The sequence below is a fragment of the Dysidea avara genome, chromosome 3, assembly GCF_963678975.1.
Source record: "Dysidea avara chromosome 3, odDysAvar1.4, whole genome shotgun sequence".
Classification (NCBI taxonomy): Eukaryota; Metazoa; Porifera; class Demospongiae; order Dictyoceratida; family Dysideidae; genus Dysidea; species Dysidea avara.
The window spans coordinates 4208812-4226685 of record NC_089274.1 but is presented as its reverse complement, the minus strand read 5'-3'; the positions used below and the strand labels follow the sequence as shown (position 1 = coordinate 4226685).

The window sequence follows — 17874 nt, the reverse complement described above, 5'->3', positions numbered from 1 at the left end:
GTGATCAGCAATTTAAAAAGTGATGCGGAGGCTGTGGGAGGTGATGTACTGTCAGTCGAATGAGAGATCGTGACAGATTGTATACCGACTGAATGGCCAAACTGTCGTTTGATAAATTTAAAAACCAGTGCAATGGTAGGTTTTATAGTTAGAAACCGGGTAGCTATTTCCAGACCTTGGTCCAGACTGCATCATAAGCTGCAGTTGTGGTGCTGCAATTGTGTTTAGATCGCAAAAATGGCCTATACGTAGGGTTTCCAACTCAAAATAGGAAGGCAGTGGCGGATTTAGGGGGGGTTTCAAGGTTTCCACGGAAACCCCCTTGAAAAAATGATTACGCAACGGTTAAGTAGTTTAATTAATTAATTGTTGCGGCGTGCGCCTATAATAAGCGATATGCATGCTCAACACTCCGTAAATAGATTTAGTAACTAAAATTGTTGCCAAATGCAATCTAAATTTCTAAAATTTCCTGGGGGACATGCCCCCAGACCCCTCTAGCACATGGTGAGTGTGCTTCTTCGCACACTCAGCAGGGGCAGATCTAGGATTTCAGAAGGGGGGGTGCTAACATGGACACTTATATATGTGGCAAGAAGTTGATACAACTAGTGTGCGTCTGTGCTGAGCATGCTCTATTTAGGGGGTCTGGGGGGCATGCCCCCACAGAAAAATTTTGCAAATTTGGCCTACTGAGATAGAATTTGGTAGTAATTTTGAGTGAAAATGATGTCACTCTTTAATGTGATATATATATTATTCCCCTACAGTTTGTCAATATAACTAAAGAGCACAGCCAGTAGCTAAATTCAATCTTATAGAACTAGTAGTGGAAACATATGGGTATCAGCTGCACGTGATCAATTTTAGTGTTCTGAAGTATAGCATAATTTACAGTCTCATGGCTCAAACTACACTAGCTGTCCAAACAGTAGAGAGGGTAAGTGTGAGTGGAGAGGGTAAGTAGACTCACCAGTATGTGGAGTACATGTGCACTCAGCATGTATAGAATTCTCCAGCTAGGGGGCTCTGGTGGCATACTCCCCTGGAAATTTTTGGGAAATGGCTATCACAAGATTGAATTTAGAAGCTATTTTTGACCATAAATAGTATATTCAATGTACCATAGAATATACTATCTATGCTTTAACCAAATGTGGGTACAAGATGAATGGAAGTAAAAACAGAATTATACACTGTTTCTTGTTATAGGATTTTAAGAGAATGTATAATAGTGGCTTGTCAAAGAGAATAAAGAGTGTATAGTTAATTGAATGTAAGGTCAAGGAGAATATATGAACACAGGATTGGATCTACTTCATATATATTACCACTTTTCTGTGGTGCAGGTTGCTATTTCAATCTAACTTTTAAAATGATGCATCCATCCATCACCATAATTGTTTTACAACTAGTCTACAAATACAACTAGTTTTTGGCCACAACTAACCCCTTTTTAGCACACATAATCATGACAACATAAATGCTGCAGTATCATTTAAAGTTGAGTTTCAAGGGATTTGATAGTGCAAACTCCAGAAGCTGCTAGATTTAGAATGGGATTTGATCAAGTAAGGGAAACAAAAACAAACAGCTCGCAGATGTTGCGGCCTTGTGAACTTTATGAATACTAAGAAATTCACTATTATAATAAGAGTGACTAGTGTTTTACTTGCAAGAGAAGCATTTCAACCTAAGAATCAAGTTTGTAGCAGAGCCTAAAAAACTTAAACTATTTGACAGAAAAAGCTGTTTTCAGAATAGATTTTCAATTAATAATGTTTTATACAATTTAGTACATTAAAAGTATAAACCTTTCTAGGTATATAGCAGGATGTTTGGTACAATGGTGAGGGTAGCAGTGCATGCACAGGTCTAGAAGAATAGGTTTAATTTCAGCTAGCACTCTGGTAACTTCTTGAATATTATAGTTTTAATGATGGATGTTCTATTAGAGTGGTTGACTGTTCTATTAGAGTATTTCGATTTTAGCAGCTTATAAGGTAAGACTTACACCAAAAGTATAATTTTGAACCCCTCTTAGTAATTCTTGGATAAGATTATAGCTATTCCTCTTGTTCTTTCCATCTTTTCATTGCCCATTCATGTGCATAAAATGCAACTGCACCTGTACTACAGCTTCTAGACGCTTCTAGCTTGCTCATTGTAAAATTTTGGAGGGGGTGCTTCAGCCCCCCAAGCACCCCCCCTAAATCCGCCCTTGCTCAGTGCATAGGCGGCGGAAGTGGGGGTGCTCCAGCATCCCCAACTATTTGGTGCTGAGCATCCCAAACTCAAAGCTGTATTCGCAATAGTCGTCACATGAACTTCCAGAAACTTGTCAATCACGATCGAAATACTCTAATAGAGCAGTCATCCCAATAGAGCAGTCACCCTACAGGTAATACAACAGTCAAGCATGTATTAAAATAATTATTAATAGGCTAAAACCACAGAAAATGCCTCCAAATTCAATCTCCTGACACCTAATTTTCATACTTTTCCTGGGGGGGCATGCCCCCAGACCCCTAGAATTAGCATGCTTCGCCACACACCTACTACTACCACCATACAGTTTGGGAATCCTCAACTGTATCATCCCTCTGTCTCCTATGCTGTGGATATGTCCACCCTCTAAACTGGAAACCCCCTTTATAAATTCCTAGATCTGCCACTGGGAGGTGCTTCCTTTTGTAGTTTCTGGTAATTTTCACACAAACCGATCTTTAAGATAAAAGCAAACAAGTGCTAATTTATTATTAAATTCCTTGTAGCATTGGGTATCAGCATAAGTTTAACACACAAAAACATACAAAAAGTGGTCACATGACCAAAAATATCATAATAGTTAAATTAGGCAGCTTATTAGAAAATCACTGCACTTTGGGGTGACTGAAGTCACATAATGAAGACTCCTACATCTTGTAGTGCTATAGCACATCCTTTATAGCTGTAATGGGATTTTTGGCCATGTGACCACCTCTTGGGTATTTACAGTTAAAACTGCACTGATGTTGAAAGTATTAGACAGTTTAATAATATATTAGCACTTTTTTGGTTTATCTTAAGGTCAGCCTGCGTGAAAATCATCAGAAACAATAAAAAAGACTGAGGTATCATCTTGTTTTGCAGTGGAAATTCTATATGAAGGGATTTTTGGTCACGTGACCACTTTATGGATATTTACATATGGCCTAAACTGAACTTTCTGCATGCTATAATTATTACTTTTGCTACAAGAAAGAACTTCCTGATGAAATCATCAAGCTTTTAATGAACTCACTGGTATCATCTCATTTGTATTATGCTTTGCCTGATTGTATTTGTTGAACTGTTCAAATATCAAATATTAGCATACTCAAGTCTCTTCATCTTTGTCAATTTCAGCAGTGTGGATTAGTTATACTTGACGGAATAGGAACTGTACATTTAAACAACATTACATCCAGCCATTTATTACATCACTTGTAGCACACAGCTATTTGCTCAGGCAGTAAGATACTTAAGTATGTGTAATTGTTCTGTATGTACCATGCGTTTGCAACTTGTGTCTATATAGCTGTATGTGCCATTTGTAACTTGTGGACGTATGTTGTTTTCATTCCTTGGCCAGTGATTGCCAACTGGCTTGATGCTAAATTTAAAAAATCAGTTCATTCAGTGTCACCAGCAAGCACAACAGGCTTTGCCTCCAGTACTATTTTTCATCAGTACCACTCCACAAGAGGGATTCCGCTTCTCCCTCCAATTCAGTTTGGTAACATGACCAATTACAACACTAGGACTGCTCCTTATTTTGCCAACACGATCAGGTGTAATTTAACATTTACGCAAAGATTTTTTTGATACAAAGCCACTCATTTGTGGAATTCTTTGCCATCTGATATTAAAGAACTTCATTCATTTAGAGATTTCATGGCTGTGTGAAAAGCCATTTTTGTCAACTATGTAATTCAGTGTTATTTGTGTACTTGTATGTGTGGGTGGTGTAATGTATGCTATTGTCTTGCTTTGTGTTTATCTTGTATATTCTTGTATGCTTAGTTAGTTGTTGTTGTTGTTTTTGTATCACTCCAACAAGGAGGAACGGCATTGTGCCGATTGTTGTGAGTATAAAATAATAAATCAAATCTACTTTTGTATTGTAATTTGACAGTGTAAGTCTTCCCAGGGCTCCTGTACTGTCCGCTCAGTGCATGGTACCCCTGAATCTAGACCCCTGTACTTAAGTTGTATTTTGTCTTAACAAAACAAGACGTCTCTCTCTCTTTTGCAAGAGTAGTGTGTGTTGATACAGGCTTTATAATACATGACACAAACACAGGCTCCAACTGGACAGCTCGTAGCACTTTTCATGTTGTATTAACACTTCCCAATAAGTGATCACTGAAAATTAGTACAGACCATTTGTATAGATGATATGAAATAGTTATCTACTTTATACTTTCAAGGTGTGCGTTATCCAACTCTGAATGATTGAAATACTCTAATTGAACAGTCAGTGCAGTCACATAACTCAATTCAAAACTGCTCCCATGCTTTACTTCCTTCTCCAAAATACTATTAATTTAAAGTTTGGTTCTAGTGATAAAAAAAATGAATGACTACAACATAGATACGCTGGATATTCCTACACAACTTTGTTGTTATAGCTACCATCATTCATATATCCTCTTTCACTGCTTTTTGTTGCTAGAATCCTATAGCTACTGGCTATGTTATACACATGTGGCTGTGACTGCTATTTAGAGTATCTCAATCTCCTTGTCATGCAATAGATTAAGGGATGTGGTTTGCTGTGTCTAGTTTTGTACATCAAAATTTGCAGCTAGAGCGTGGTCACGGTGTGCTGTGATCATTAACAGTGTGTTGGCATGTTCTGATCATTTAGAGACAAGATCAGATAATGTGATTGCAGCTATGTACATACATCTACCCCACTTACAGTCACTTAAATGCTTTAAATAAGTTTTGTGGTGTCTAAATGCATTCCAGTTTCCTTGTGTGAAGAAAAAGACAACCATGTAATTGAGGATAAAAGAGCGCAGAAGGCAGACTTTCATCAGAACCAGATAAGGCACATGCCATCAGTGAGTTGCTATTGTGGCATGAAATGGTGGCTGTGTGCTGCTTTGTCCTTGTGACTGTGGTCAGATCAGCTGGCTGACTAGCTGGCAGGCAGACTAAAAATTGGATTTTGGATAATTTTCAATATCTGGCTGTCTGTGATCGTTTTCTTGATTTCAATACTGAATTTGATGTTAGATGAACTAAGACTATTCTGTAAAGGTGATTTCATCATGTATGACAATTCTAGGATGATTTATTTAATGGTTGCATTTTGGGCAGCACCCATCATTTTAAGGGGGAACCCTACTAAATTGTACTACTGTACTGTTTGATACTTGCCAGCAATTCTGAACATTTTAAAAGGAAATAATATTATTTTTTTATATACCACATGTAATAAATGCACATGATCCAATGCAGAATTTGGTGGATATTTTACAGGTATTAAGTGGATGACATTCTGATTCCCAGGACAAAAGTCACAAAACCTAACCCAGATGGCCTCACCCGGTTTTAACTTACCTTATATAAACACATGTATTGCAAGTGAAACACTTTAGCAGTTATGATATTTGATTGTATTTCTGTACTGTATGACAGGAAGTGAGAGGCCAACACTGAAGAACTTGTACTTACATGTTACCCCCAACTATGCTGCATCCTGGTATGACATTGGAGTGCTTCTAGATTTTGAGCAAGGACCACTTGACATCATAAATGCAGGTGATACCAAAGGATGTTGTAAAGAGCTATGGAGAGAGTGGCTAAAGGCAACTCCTAATACAACATGGCAAGATTTGTTTGATGCCATTAGTTGTCTTGACAACCAAGCACCATCTCTGGATGTTCATGTGGCGTATACAATAAAATATTAAGTGTCAGTGGTGGATTTAGGGTATTTGAAAGGGGTTTCTGGGAGGTGTGTTGCATTTCTTTCGCCATAAAGCCCGGCATTGCATTAGATAACATTAGCATAGCCATAGATACTAGCTATGTAGCTACACCATTGTGCTACCATTTAGATGTCCTTACTTGCCCTTTTATCAAAAAATGATAATGGTTAAGTTCTCACCAGGGTCTCTTCCTTATTTTTTGAACACATGCAGAAACAAGCGCTTGAAAAAATAATTATCAAGTAAGCAGATGAGCTAGTCTCCCATGGTGATTATCGATTGGAAATTATAAGTGCCAGCTCCGAAAAAGGAGCAGGCACTTATAATTTCCAATTAATAAGCGTTGTGTGGAGAAAAAGCAGTCTGGTCACACGAGACTACAGATGAGCTGCTGTGCATTCATGTGGATTTGATCTAGTTGACCTCAGAGATGAAAAGGAAGACTTTCTGTAAGTTATAAATGTTACTGTTATGATAAAGACTAAAGAGCTATGTACAGCAGCAGAAGAGTGGCTTACTCAGCCAGCATCACTTCTAAAAGTGAAATTTTGAAAGGGGGTTTCTGTTGAAACTACCAAAACCCTTTTAGATCTACCACTGAGTGTTATACAAGTAATGTGAAGTTAAATTACCACCTATTAGTGTATACCTGTTGATTCAATAATGTTGTTTATTCCACTTGTTTAGTCGTTTGCACATCGCATAACCATTAAAGCATTCTATAAGCCCAATGAACAATTACTTAAAAGTTATATATCATCTGAGTCGAGGATGAGTATCAATAAACTAAAATGGTTGACCGGCTTCTATCCTTGCACATACTTTTAAAATGGCTTCATATAGGGCTTCAATTAATGGGCACTACTATTCTTTATGTAATGAGCCGAACATACCACAAAGCATTATGGCCACTTCTAATTTCGAGTCAGTAATTGATAGTTTTGGTACACGAATCATATGTATTTTTTGTGGTGACTGGATTGATTGCAGAGGCACTTCTCCTACCGTCCTTCATTTGTATCACTGTGTAATGGGCTGAACATAGCTGAAAGTGGCTACTTCACGTTCAAGTCAGTAATTGATAGTTGGGTTTGATGTGGTATGTGCTGGTTCACCAGTCATAATAGTGTTACAAAAAATGTATAAACAAACAAGTATAAAGTTGTAGGGATTATATCTGCAGGTGTAGATAATCTCCACTTTTTTTCTATGTCAAACTTTAAAAATTCCTAATTTTTCCGTATACAGCGGAACCTCAGTTATCCGGACCCCATTTATCCGGATTCTCAGTTAACCGAACTACGGAAACGACTGCTCTATTAGAGTAGTGACTGTTCTATTAGGGTAATTAAAATACTGATATTTAAAAAATACTTTATGCTATTTTAAGGTTATTTATACACAGTTTCAAAAGATGCGAACTTTTCAGACTTATGGACCACCTCTGGTCCTAAGGGGTTTGAGGTTCCACTGTACTTGTGCATATGTGACTCTCTCAGAAAAGCCCCGCATAGTTCATAGAATTTCCAAATTTCTTTTTATGTCTCCAAGGAATGGGTTGCCGTGGTGGGTTGCCAATTTATCATGACCATTCTATGTTAAATTCCAACTATGTAAACCAACGTATATATGTACGTACACTGGCCTTAAATTTAAGTGTCTGCATAGTTCATTTTCAGTATAGTTGCTGTACAAATGGTTTCTTTGTTCTTCCTGCTGTCTAGTGCTATAATTTCAAAAACTGCTCACCATAACAGTAGGGATGGGCAATTATTCAATTATCGTGATAATCGTGATTATTTTATTGGCAATAATCGATATCGTGTGCTTTTCATTGACTAGTGATAATTGAAATCAGCAATTATCGTGCAATAATTGTGGTAGTCAGAGAAATATTTGTTGATTTTTACCATTTTATTAACAATTCATGATGTGTTTAGAGTTTTTTTATTCAAGAGTTGAGTAGACAATAATCGCGATAATTGTGATATTTGTTCATGACAATAATCATATGGCAAAATATCAATATCACCCATCACTACATAATAGGTTGAAACTTTAGTTTCAACTGTATTACCTACACATACAAATATGGAGGCATTTGAGATGAAGAAGACATTTTTACATGCACCCTGTCGTAAACAAATACATGTGTCACACATAGTCAAACTGTCCATAAGCAGGTGAATAAGATGGTTATTGATATGAGACTTTCTTCCCTAGAAAATGAAACTTTTGTATTTTTTTCTCTTTATAGCATGCACTATTTCATTTCTTATTGTTTATTAAAGTATACTTGTGTGAACTATATGCAAGGTATTGCATATATATTAGTACATTTTATATGGGTAGTCTGGTGGTAGAAGCTTTTAAATTATATTGCAGAACAAAATTAAACCATGCATCCAGCTTGTACACTCCAACCACACATCCCATTATCCCATAACCACAAATATTATATATTGCCTGCTAACCTGCACCTGTATAAATATGTGTGTACAATGCATGTAATAATTGTGTTCACATAGGTGGTTTTGACACTCTACTTGTCCATTTACAAGACAGATATAAGGTAACTAGGTACATCCCAGATGAAAACCAGTGGCCACCTAACCAACCAAAGTGTTTCATCAACCTTGCAGTGATGCATCATAACAAATGTCGAACTCAGGAGGAGGTGACATCTTTTGCACAACGTCACCAAGATGGAACCACTGCTGTAGATAAGATGGCATAGAATGGTAGAGTTACAAAAGATATTGCAGATATTTTTGCTGCAGATCCTTTCAATCAAGCTGGCATTTCTTTCAAACCTCCAAAAAGTATCCTAATCGAAGGAGCACCTGGCATAGGTAAAACAGTTCTCCTGAAGGAAATAACTTATTGCTGGGCTAATGGTACCATACTAACTGAAGCCAGAATCCTGTTCCACTTGATCCTGAGGGATCCCATATTTCAGGAAGTTAGCACAATCAAGGAACTAGTTGAGTATTTTGATTGCTTAGAAGATAATGAAATATCATTTGCCGTAAAGAAGTTAAAGCAATCAAATGGTGAAGGAGTGGTTTTTCTCTTTGATAGTTTAGAAGAATATCCTGGTGTGCTCAAAAATCAGTTTATAGTCAACTTACTATATCGCAAAATTTTATCCAAGTCCATCATTGTGATAACTTCACGACCAACTGTTTCACTCTCACTCCATGACAAAGTAGAAAAAAGAGTTAAAATACTTGGCTTTGGAAGCACAGAGTGTAATGAGTACATCACTAAATCTCTTGAAGTTTCACCTGAGAGAAAGGAATATCTTGAAAAGTATCTCAAACAGCATCCGCTATTGAACTGCATCATTTATGTTCCTTTCCATTTATCTGTGTTGCTCTTTATATTTGACATAGGAGGTTTACCTAAAACACTAACTGAATTGATTGAATTTTTCATCCTTCATACTATTCTTCTAAACTTAGATGAAACACATGGTTTGCTTAGTGCAGAAAAGTTTTCAGATTTTCCAAAACCTGTTAATGATATAGTTGAAAAACTGATCAAATTGGCATTTTATGGTTTACAAAATAGCAGGCTGGTATTTAGTGACAGTGAGATAAAACAATTCTGTCCTGAAATTGAGAAAGCTATTAATGGGTATGGACTGCTACAAACTGTTCAGCACTATCCTACAAAAGGAGGAGCTGGTAGCACTGTTTCTTATAGTTTCCTGCATGCGACCATTCAGGAATTTTTGGCTGCATCATACTTACCTCGGTGTTCCACTACAACACAAGTGGGGTTGCTTAAGCAGTCATTTACAGAAGTAGACACCACAACACCAGAAGATATTTCACATGCTTTAATGTGGTATATGTATTTTGAAATTGTGGAGGCGGACGCTAATGCTTGGACACAATTTACATCTGAACATGACTATTCACCAAGTAACTGTGGAAGATGTTACCATTTCAATTGCCAATTTGATGAAAGGGTAAAAGAAGTATGCACAACATCATTTAGAAACAGCAAGATTAACATTTTGTTTTTCGTGGTTCTTCCTTATCATATCGCAACTCTGTGCATATCTAAACTTGAATCTCCTCAGAAGTGGAAAAACACCAACCAATTCAGATGATACAGGAACGGCTACCTTAAGAAATTTTTTGGTGACAAATAAGGACAAATTATCTTGTGCAAAGAGTCTTGATATGTGGTGCTACCAACCTCCCATACACCCTGTACCTGCAACATTCTGCTTCTTTAATTTTTTTGAAAACACACCTATTCTATCATTTTTGCCATCATTTAGTGCACCATACAATGAGACTCTTGTTTCACTTCGGGAAATGACATGTATTGACCATCTAGAAGTAAAACTTAAATCTATTTTGAGTTATTTAGCATGGGATTGTGGTAATGATGACTGTCCATTTGCATTAAAGAGCACGGTAAGAAAAATTAATAACAAAGTGGCCACATAATAGTTTCTCATCTACCAATTTTAACTCTGGTGGATTTATATGAACTAGAAAGCCAGGAACTTATAAGCGCCAAAGGCGCATAAGCTCATGAGAAAACTGAATTACATAGCTCACATGACTCAGATTGCATTTTTATAGTCTGCTCTAGATTTATAAAATTGCATATTAGCCTTACCTAATCAGCCACTGATGCACCAAAGCTTCATTGATATGATAAGGAAATCAATATGTGATGAGAAACTATAGTAAAGTTTATGTGGCCTAATCAATTTATTGCATGCATAACCTTTGTATATGAATCAAAATTGTATATAGTTAAAGCAGCATGCATTTCTACTGTATGTGGAGGCTAATTTATTCTCTAATTATCATATTTCTTGAGTACTGGACAGATTCTATTTTGATGTAACGGTACTATAAACAAACAGGCAAGCTGATAAAATGGTGCAGCAAAAAGTGCAAATAGTTGCTAAATGTCAATAATGACAGCATTGCAAAGTCATTTTGAACTGATTGATTGCACTATGATTTTACTTTTTCACCCTGGCTTTTATAGGTCTTCCTCTTTACAGCTCTTCTGTTTTGTTTTATGTAGACTTCTTGCATGTTCAAACCTATGCCAACTTTGGGACCTGTCTTTTTCCTTTCCTTCAGGAATAACAGAATGAGTAAAAATTTGAAACAATTTATTTACAAAGTTTTAGCTGCTATTTTATTCAATAACTTTTATTTGAGTGACTGTCTGAATCACACATAGCATACACATCATACAGTACGGTAGTACTGTATACTAGGGATCATGAAGGTTTGGGCTTTTCTGGTCAAAAATATCACCCTAAAACCAGCCTCAGAATCCCTTCATGGTGCCTTGGCATTATTGGTTAGGTATAACTAAGTATGACCTGAAACGCTTCCAAAAATTACTATAAGTTTAAAAAAAAAAAGTATTTTCTGTTGACTGGCTGACTGACTAACTTAACTAATGCCTTCAGAGAAGCATAATTTGTTAACGGCTAAGGCCACGGGCTTGACTTATTCACCGTTCAACGTTGCTTTGGCCCGAGAGGTGCCTTTTGGCATCCACAGTACACATCATGGACTTGCCTTTGTCTTCCTTTGTGTCCCATTTCTTCTTGCTGACAGCCAAAGGTGTTGATTTACAGTAGCTAGCAATGGCTTCCCTACGTTTGTAAACTAAAATCTTCTGTATTTTCCATGGTGGCTGCAGAGGCGCTTCTACTGTTCTTTGTTTGTAACACAATGAAACGGGTTGAACATAGCTGAAAGTGAAGCATAATGGCCACTTCCAAGTCAGTAATTGATAGTTGGGGCGCACAAATTGTCCATATATTTTTGTGGTGACTGGATTGATCGCAAGGCTCGGCTTCTCCTATTGTTCTTCATTTGTAGCGCTGTGTAATGAACTGAATATAGCTGAAAGCAAAGCGTGATGGCCACTTTACTTTTGAGTCAGTAATTGATAGCTGGGGCATGCATTCAGATGAAAACATTAACTGTGGTATTCTCATTCCTTTTGATGCGATATGTGCGGGCTCACAAGTCATAACAATTTTACAAAAAAAAGTGAACAAATAAACATAAGGAAAAATTAGGAATTTAATGTTCAATTAAGAAAAAAGTATAGGGAAACAAGGAAGACCACCTACACCTGCAGGTATACTAGTGAACATTTAATTTCTAATTCATTCTATACCCATGACTGAAGTATAGGGATTAAATATCCACTAGCATATCTGGTGTAGGTGACCTCCCTTGTTTTCCTTCTTTTTTTTCTATGATCCTTAAAATTCTTAATTTTTCCTTATACTTGTTTAGATTTGATCCATATAGCTATCCAACCATAACTGGTCTTTAATGTATGATACCATCTACGGAAGTATGCTTTACTATACTGATTTTTCAAAGTGAGCTATATTTTCTAGTAACAATGTGCTTTATTTTCCTTTGTGTATACGTATAATTATGTTGAGCATTGCTGTGAGTGCTATACAGAAAATAAAGTGCAAGTGCTTTTTATTAGCATTGAGGCCAAGCGCTGAGTGCTTATAGTATGAGAAGGCAACGTTTTCAATTATTTATTATTTGTGAAACTTCCTATAGTGGATTGAAACCTAGTGCAGAAAACATGCTAATGTGGCACCTTGGTCATCGTGTTAACAGTAGTCCTGCACATTATCGCTAGTGTTCCAACTTCCTCATAGTGTACACGGGCCTGTTAATTAGTATAATAATTGTAAGTAATTTTCTGTGGACTAATCTGCTGATTACTGAATTCCAGTATAATGTTGGCTGTGCCCAACTATCCTGAGAGTTGTTGACAGCAAACTACTAGCACCTTTATTTTAATTGCTGCCATAACCGTAAGCTTTGAGGCTTCATAGGCTTTGTTGGTGGGTAATATAGTACAGTTCACATCTCAACTGTATTTCATGGAAAATAAAGGACACCTTTTTATTTGATGTTGCCCATGCAAAGTTCTATAAATTATATCTAAAGAATCGGTCTTCTTAACTGTCCACCATTGTAAGTCCAGAGAATCCTTTGCTAGATTCAGTGACCACTTGATGTTGATACCTTCAACCTTGCTGCGTTGTTGCCCATGCCAAACTCATGAACAACAATTAGATAGTTGTGAAAACTGTCCATTACTCAAATAGCTAAGTGCTCCTTGTCTGTATCTCAACTTGTGTGTGATAAAACTCAGCATCAATCACCACAAATTATATTACCTTCTGCTAATCACAAGTAGGTACTAATGTTGTCATTGTCATTGTGGCATTCCAGATCATAATAAACAGTTACTTTCTCCTCAGTTGTATCATGCTACAGGAAACATAGCACTCATGTGTGGTCTCAAGCCAAATTGTCTCTCTCGACCACACCCTCATACTATACAGTATTTTCCGAATTGCATTAGCTCATCGCAGTGCTTTAACTAGCATTTAAAATGAGTAATCATATAGAAGGTTTACACTTTCCCATGAACAAATATCAACCAGAAACAGCCCCACAAAACCTTCATGAGACCTTGGCAGTATTGGGTAGCCTAAATATGCCTTCATTGTGACCGAAGACCCTTTTGTTAAGTTGCTGTAAAGACTTTTTAACAATTTAAGTGTTCGAACTGACTAACTTGCAGAGACTGATACCTTCCAACAAGCATAACTTAACTAGCTTGTTAGATGTCCCTTTTGCCTGATAGGTACTACATGTTTGGTATACCCAGTATGTACATTGCATGTATCAGAGATCTTTGAAGGTTGGCAAAGAGCAGTGAGTTAACTATTGTCATGTGTTAGGCTAAGTGTAACTTGAATAACACTAGTGTGGCAGCCAAGTTTGTCACTTTCTTCTAGTAGAAAACGATGGGTATGAGTATTTAGTGGTGGGTAATAAATCTCATGCCTTCAGGCACAACTGCACATGAAGGGACGAATTCCTAATGTTTATACAGAGAACAAATGACTGGATAAATAAATATTTGTACCATAACCGGTGACTGGCTAAGTATCCACGCCAAAAGATCAAATTACTGTCATGGCTACAGGGAGAATGGGAAATTTGGTGTACATAGGCTGATCACTGTAGCAGTGCCTTTTGAAAAGCAATAGAGTTACAGTACAAAGTTATAAAGGAAAACCAAAACAAGTGTAAAATTGTGGTAATCATCATAAAAGGTACACAAAATGTCAAATAAAACTTACCACAGTTTGAACCAGGACTTCCATACCTAACACACTCATCTTTAACCACTGAACCACTGCTATATTGGCTGATCACCCCATTTAATTCTGCTTTATAAATGAAAATTCTATAGTTGAAGTACTTATGATATTTATATTTGTAACAAAAACAAGAGGAGTAGCCAACAAGCACCGGCAGTGCAGTGGTAAATCTTGAGGCCCCTGGTTTGAATCCTGGTTATGTCACTTTATTTTTCTTTGTTTCTTATACTTTTAAGTTGTTTTTTTTGTAATTGCTATGACCAGCTAAATATCAACAACCTTGATCTTTTTCTATGTGAATAAATGCTTACAACTTCTTGGATATTAATCAGATTCAAACTTGGTATGTGAATTTACCTTTGTGCACTCTTCATTAATTTGTCTTTATTATCTGGCCCTAATGAATGGCACTCCCTTCCACCCGGTGGAAGGGAGTGCCATTAGGGCCTGACCCTCACGTCTCTAGCTAGAAGTAAAACAAAGGAGAAAACAAAACAACTAACCTACAGAGCCTAACACCACGGCATACACACAGCCCCCAGACAAGGGCATTAACAAGAAAGCCCTGCAGCACTGAGTACACTGCAGGGAGTGGGAGTATAGGAAGAAGAGTCTAACCCCCACAGAGAACTGCCAGGCAATAACTAAACAAATGCAAAAATCAACACGACATAACCACTTTTTAGCAAAGCTTACCCCTCATGTCTTTATTATGATGCAACAGTTTTACCTGTTCATGTTAACAAACGCTGTTACATTGTTACTTGCTGCTAACCCATGACTGAATTTTTCAGGGATGCTTGTATTAATAGATCCAGTGATTAGTGTTGTATGGGCTTGGGTGAGTGGTTGCCCACAGAAGGCTATATTAGCTTGCAGTATAGACGTGCTAAATATCAACTGTATCACATGCTGTATTGTACCAACTCCCTTGGGCCTTGGCCTTGGGTATACATATTGGGTAATCACTTGGACTTGTGATACAACAAACACGAGGAAAATTAATAAGTTTACACTAGTATAGGAATATAGGGATCTTGTAACAATGTGTTGGGTCGTACTGAGGACACTTTTGGGTATGATTGTAACTGCCAAGGCACCCTAAAGGTATTATGAGGCTAATTTCTAGTCAATGTTTTTGTGTAAACCTCCATTACTATCGTGCTGTACACATATAAGAGATCATCACCTGTAATCCCTACTTAACCCATATAGTTATTACCATAATATATAGCTAAAGTGGGTGATGATCTCTTATACATGTAGCTACATTATGGTAGTACTGTACAGTAGGGATCATTGAGGTTTACACTTTGTTAAATAGTGAGCATTGTGGCAGAAATTATAGTCTTCATGTTCACCTGAGCCTTCATTTCTTGTTAAATAACACTTGTTACATGGGCCAGCTGTACAAACATTTAGTATAGTGCTGTGAAGCCCTTTAAACACCGGAACTGTTAATCAAAAAAGTAAAGTGCTTTGATACCAGCAAGAACAAGGGAGTTATGAGGCTTTAAAAATATCCCATACATTTAGTATGGATGATTCAGGGCGCAAACATGTTTATAGCATGAAAACGTGCTTGTTCCAGTACAAAACCATTGGGAGTGAACACATGTTCACTTCTTGATATTACTATATTTGGTGGGGACTCAGGTGAACATACCATGACTATAGTAGTAAAATTCACTACTAATTTTTACAGTGCAAAATCAGCCATAGGCTGCTCTTATAAATTACAAAAAGAAGTGAAATTCACACAAAACAGCCAAGATGTGAAAAAAATAATAGCCTGGGTGAAAAAAGTTGTGAAATCAAAGGTGTCAGCCAAGAAATGGTTGCAATGATGTTAAATTGTCAATGCTAATGAATTTTAACAATGAACTGAACACAGCCATTATTAAAATTTATTAGCATTAACATTATTGCAGCCATTCTTGGCTGACACCTTTGATTTCACAACTTTTTCACCCAAGCTTTTTAGGCTGCACCATTTTTTAACAGATTGGTATGGATTCTTTTGTACTTTATGTTTTATTAATAGAAAGCAAAGTGTCATTTTTCATTAATAGAAATTTAGAAATGTTATAAGGAATAGGACTTATCTATCTTACTTTCAAAATGGACAATTCCATGCTGAGAGTAACATGCAAGTAGATCAAGAGATTGAGGTTTCACCCATGACTGACATCATAATTGCAGTTGTGATGGTATGGTTCAAGCACACCTATATACACCTATTTACAAGCTGTTTTCAGAAATGTACTGTGCTTCAAGTAAACTTCTGGGTGTGATCCATTTACAGAAACATCAACAGGAAGCAATTAAGAAACAGTGGGAACTGGTTGAGGATACTCTCAATGTAAGGTTATCATAACACACTTTTATAAATGGGTTTTAGAAGCTTTTCTTGAACTTTATATCACTTTATTACTTTGCTTGTATAGAATATTCTGACAAAGTCTTCAACAATACATGATGCTTCACAACTCATCAGAAAGAACGTTACAAGATTTAGAGCTCAAATATTTCTTAGATATAATCCACAAGTTTAATTGTAGATAATAAAAAAATCTTGTACGTTTATATAAAGGTATATTGCTAGCATTAATTGTTGTTGCTTGAATGCTTTTACTGATATACGAATATGCATGTACATATTAGTATAATAAATCAATGCTAATTAGCACCATGCACGTTGTGATTGAGTTTCTGATACTATGTATGCATACCACATCTATACTGGTGTGTTGTGTGTGTGTGTTGTGTGTGCAACTGGTCATTTGTAATGTCTTCCTATCAGTGGTGTTTTGGTATGCTAGCTACCAAAACCAAAACAACTTTGGTATAGCCATTTTCCGTTAATACTACATACACTGGTAAAAGTAACCACGATGCAATCTGAATTTTCCTATAACCTAGAGGATTTAACATCCCGGGGAAAGTGCATTACTTTGAAAGCAAAATTCACTCTGAAAAGAGTTAGTGCCACTGAGAGCATACTCTCTTCAGAAAAGTACTTATGCAGGTATAAAATCCCCTTGAAAATACATAATTATACTGTATACAAAGCTTCCAAGTTATAATTATGTGTTGACAAAGTTTCTACACATTTTAGAAACCTGAAGATACACAGGTTCTAATAGTTCTTGCGCGTCGACAAATTTAAAGCGGAAGCCACGTGTGGTAATTATAGTTTGAAGTTCAAAAATAAATCGATTTGATTGGTCGAAATTCTATGCACGTGATTTCGCTTGTTTTTGTTGTCGCGCAAGAACTATTACAGTCTATTTCCGGTTGGTTGACTACAGAAAAACAAAGTGTTAAAAGTCACGTGCTTGAAAGTAGCCAATGAGATCAGCAGCCTTCAGTTTAAACTAGCGCTGTCCGTCTGGTGTGAAATTTCATTGGTTATTTCTATTCACGTGATATTTTCGCATTTGGCTAACGTGGACAACCAACCTGAAATAGACTGTAGAAGCTGTGTAATGTTGTCTCGTCCCCAGCCGCCCACGTGCTCAATCACACGAAGGTCGTCTGGTGACTTTGGCCCACTTTCTTGGCCCTAGTGGAATATTGCTACAAACATGTTTCTTGTGATCATTCATGCTTACATTCAAACTTGATGAATAAACTTTTCATTCACTTACAGGAGTGTTACTTTATAAAAATTGCTGGAGTGACTAATGAATGCCGATT

At 36.8% G+C, this 17874-nt stretch overlaps 1 protein-coding gene across 1 annotated transcript; it reads left to right on the top strand.

Annotated features, from left to right (window-relative positions):
• Window positions 1–5663: 5663 nt before the first annotated feature.
• On the top strand, window positions 5664–16859 carry LOC136251715 (protein NLRC5-like). The gene is made up of 6 exons (XM_066044147.1): window positions 5664–5793; window positions 8492–8640; window positions 8701–10396; window positions 16248–16385; window positions 16434–16537; window positions 16623–16859. Exons 1-3 carry the CDS (start codon window positions 5664–5666, stop codon window positions 10081–10083), a joined length of 1662 nt encoding a protein of 553 aa, XP_065900219.1. The 3' UTR covers window positions 10084–10396; window positions 16248–16385; window positions 16434–16537; window positions 16623–16859.
• Window positions 16860–17874: the final 1015 nt, after the last annotated feature.

What these genes read in the sequence shown, in the direction of transcription:
- LOC136251715 (XM_066044147.1), top strand. Translation starts at nt 5,664, where the DNA reads ATGACAGGAAGTGAGAGGCCAACACTGAAGAACTTGTACTTACATGTT. An exon ending in ACTTGACATCATAAATGCAG is followed by an intron (nt 5,794 to 8,491) that starts GTGATACCAAAG and finishes GTGTTCACATAG; the next exon opens with GTGGTTTTGACACTCTACTT. An exon ending in AATGTCGAACTCAGGAGGAG is followed by an intron (nt 8,641 to 8,700) that starts GTGACATCTTTT and finishes AAGATGGCATAG; the next exon opens with AATGGTAGAGTTACAAAAGA.